The sequence below is a fragment of the Octodon degus genome, unplaced genomic scaffold (assembly GCF_000260255.1).
Source record: "Octodon degus isolate 3935 unplaced genomic scaffold, OctDeg1.0 scaffold00298, whole genome shotgun sequence".
Lineage (NCBI taxonomy): Eukaryota > Metazoa > Chordata > Mammalia > Rodentia > Octodontidae > Octodon > Octodon degus.
Genome location: NW_004524874.1, coordinates 13,056 through 16,486, shown reverse-complemented (window position 1 = coordinate 16,486; position 3,431 = coordinate 13,056). Strand labels below are relative to the sequence as shown.

General features: G+C 43.7%; 1 protein-coding gene across 1 annotated transcript; it reads right to left on the bottom strand.

Moving 5' to 3' along the window:
• Nucleotides 1–119: 119 nt before the first annotated feature.
• Nucleotides 120–1,912, bottom strand: LOC101583383 (syncytin-1-like). The gene is given in 2 exon segments (XM_012512979.2): nucleotides 120–631; nucleotides 634–1,912. Coding segments are annotated over 2 exon segments (1,764 nt in total). The 3' UTR covers nucleotides 120–146.
• Nucleotides 1,913–3,431: the final 1,519 nt, after the last annotated feature.

Genomic DNA, 3,431 nt, shown 5'->3' with positions numbered 1-3,431 from the left:
CACCCCAACTCTACCTTACCTGTCATTGGAAGGCTGGACAGCATAAGGCCCAGTTCCTGTCTTAGGCGGTGGTTGGTGACACGTGAGTCCCAGTTGCCCGTCTCTGACTATCAGTCTATCGCACCAAGGTGAGAAAGCCAAGACACTTAAGGCTCAGTGACATCATGTGCATATCTGTTACAATTTGAGTAGCTTTCTATATCAGTCATTTCAAGTCTATGGTAATGGACCTGTAGGGGTTGTAGTTTTATGGTATTAATCTGTTGTCTAACAAAGGCCATTAGCCTGTTAAAGAGGCAGGGTCCCGGAGATAGTATAACTAGGAACCCTGTGAGGGGCCTGAGTAAGGGGAGGAGGTAGGGCAATATCCCATTCCAGGCACTCCAAAAGGGATTGTCAAATAGCTCCTTTCTTTTTACCAGGTCCTCTTGAAGTTTTTTGATTTTGTCTTGGATGATCCTGGATTTGTTTGCATAGAAGCAGCAATGTTCCTGTAAAGCCAAGCAGATCCCTCCCTGTTCTGCTGTGAGGAGATCTAACCCTCTTCTATTTTGGAGGACTACCTCCACAAGAGAATCTAATTTATCTTGAACATCCTGAATAGTACTAGACAGGGTTTGGATGTCATCAACAGTTTAATATGAGAGTGTATCGCAATTCCCATTCCTGTTGATCCTGTAGCTAAGGCTCCGGAGATGCCTAGGCCTACCAACAGAGGGATAAATTGAACTGCTCTTTTAGATCAGCCTGTGATATAGTCAAAGGTAGGGATGGGAACAGGTTCATCTCCTGGTATGATATCTATGTCAGGTAATAAGGTGGCCATCACACATAGTCCTGTCCAATTGGTAGGGAGGAAGGTTAGAGCTATATTTCCTCCACAAACGAAAACTTGTCCTTTTGGCGGGGAGAGGGGTGAGCTATAATTGGTTATATGTCTACAGACAGTAAATGTAACAAAGCCAACATCAACGTCAGATGTGTCATTGTTAAATTTTCCTTGAACGCAGGAGGGATTTTTGAAACCCAAATGTTGAACTCTGAAAGGCAAACTGAAGGAGCAATTGCCAGGTTTTATAGAAGGGGAGTTAGAATTGGATGGAATAGCAATGGGCATGGGAGTGCCAGAGACCATGCATAGCCAGCAGTCTTTAGCCAGCTCGGGGTTGGAGGCATTGAGAGCCTTATGGGTAGCTATCAAAATATCTGATGTGTATTGATCCAAGTCTATATTTCTAGATTTAGGAAGTATTAAGGGATGGTATCGAATCTTTGGGAATAATTGGTCTATGATCTCTTGGATCCTTTTCTGGACCAATAATTCTCTGATTTGGTCTTGAGGGCCGCCCCCATCTGAAACATGGACAAGGGGACTTTTGTGCCAGCATACCAACTGGCCAGGGGTTCCTTTACAAGAGGCCTGGGCATATGTATGTAACCCAAAGGCCTGCAGGGCTCTAGCCCAGTCACCTCTGAAGGTTCCAGCATAAGGTTTTGATAGGGTAGCAGTGAAATAGGTAATATTTTTGGGCCTTGTGCATTCCTGATAGTTGTCATAGCAACTGGAATGCATTTCATATTGATAAGAAGAACATGTTGAAGGACAAGGCCCAGGTTTACCATCTTTTTGTCTTGGGATGGGTCTGGGTTCAGCTTTACATCTCCAAACTTGGGTTGAGCTGGAGGCAAATTGGGTGAGGAATGCTGTCTTTTGTCCACAACTCACCTGCTGAGTAACAGTCTTACCACCAGAGTATGGATCATCTGTAAACACGCCGCCTTTGCAATCACAAGGGTTTCCAAACAGTGTGAGGTATAGTTGACCTTTAGGCAGTGGGCCCTCCAGGCTGCTCCTACAGGTTGGTGCCAGGGTCATCAGGGTTACTATCATCAGAATTGACATTTTTGTCATCTTGTTCTGTGGAGAAAGAGAAATGGTCTCTCAGGGAACATCTTTCCCTGGAGTCATTTATAGGGTCATCCTCTATTTGCTGGACTTGATCTATTTGTTTGACTAGGCATTCTGGCAGCCAGCGTGCAGATTTCATTTGCTTAGAATAGATGCATATTGATCCACGACCCGAAATGAGCACTGGGTCAGGCCATTCCATGAATTTGTTAAAGGATCTTTCCATAACACAGAAGCAAACTTTGTTTGCATTTCTGTGTGCCAAAAATGAGTGGCTGCTGATTGCCTGTTAGCGTCCAAGTTTAAAAAGTTGAGGATAAATAGGGCATGAGAGAGAATATTCCGAGGGGACCCTTTTGTAGGGTACCAATCCCCCTTTTTTATTTTTTCAATGGTGAGTTTGAGGGAAAGGTGAGCCCTTTCAACAATTCCTTGACCTTGAGGGTTGTAGGGAATGCCCGTTATATGGCAAATATTGAGATTTTTACAGAATTGAGCAAAAGCAGAACTGGTATAACCTGGACCATTATCGATTTTGAGCTGTTGTGGGCATCCCAGAACTGACATGGCGATCAGTAGATGATTAATGACATGCCTAGTAGCCTCACCTGTCTGAAGGGAGGCATAAATAAAGCCACTAAATGTGTCTACAGTTACATGGGCATATTTAAGGTTGCCAAATTCTGATATGTGAGTAACATCCATCTGCCATAACGCATTTGGTGTCAATCCTCTCGGGTTAACTCCAAAATGTGGAACAGGTAGGTGTGTGGCACAGGAGGGGCAATTTTTGACAATTTGTCTAGCTTGTTCTTGGGTAATCTTATGCATCAAGCAGAGGGTTTGGGCATTAAGATGATGTAGCTTATGGCTTTTTTGTGCTAAGGCAATCTTGTCTGTAGTAGAACAGATAAAGGCATGTGGGTATATTGTTAAACAAGTGGCAAGGTCAGTTTTATGGTTTCCTTCAGCTAGGGGTCCTGGAAGGCCTGAATGAGCACGTAAGTGTCCTATAAAGAAGGGTTGAGTTCTATTGGTAATACATTTTTGCAGTTCAGAGAATAGGGCTCCAGCCTGAGAGACGTGTCTTATTCGGGCGGAAGTTTCCAATAAATGCATAGACTGTGCGATATAGGAGCTATCTGTGTAAATATTGAGGGGCTGATTAGGAAAAATAGAGAGGACTGCCAGGACAGCATTTAACTCGGTTATCTGGGCGGATGAGCAATTGGTAGGGAAGGAAAAGGTTTCATTTTGACACGTATAGGCCACCATGCCCATTGAAGAGCCATCAGTAAAGACCAACAAGGCATCGCACAATGGTTGGAACTTTGTGACAGTGGGAAAAACAAACTCATGTCTGTTAGCAAAGTCAATAAGCTTATTGGAGGGGTAATGATTTTCAATGAGGCCAGCATAGGAAGTCAAAGCTATGGGCCAAGACTCAGTGGTTTGCATGAGCCAATTAATTTGTTCTTTGGTGTAAGGTTGAATAATGACATTTGGTTCTTTGCCAAAGTAA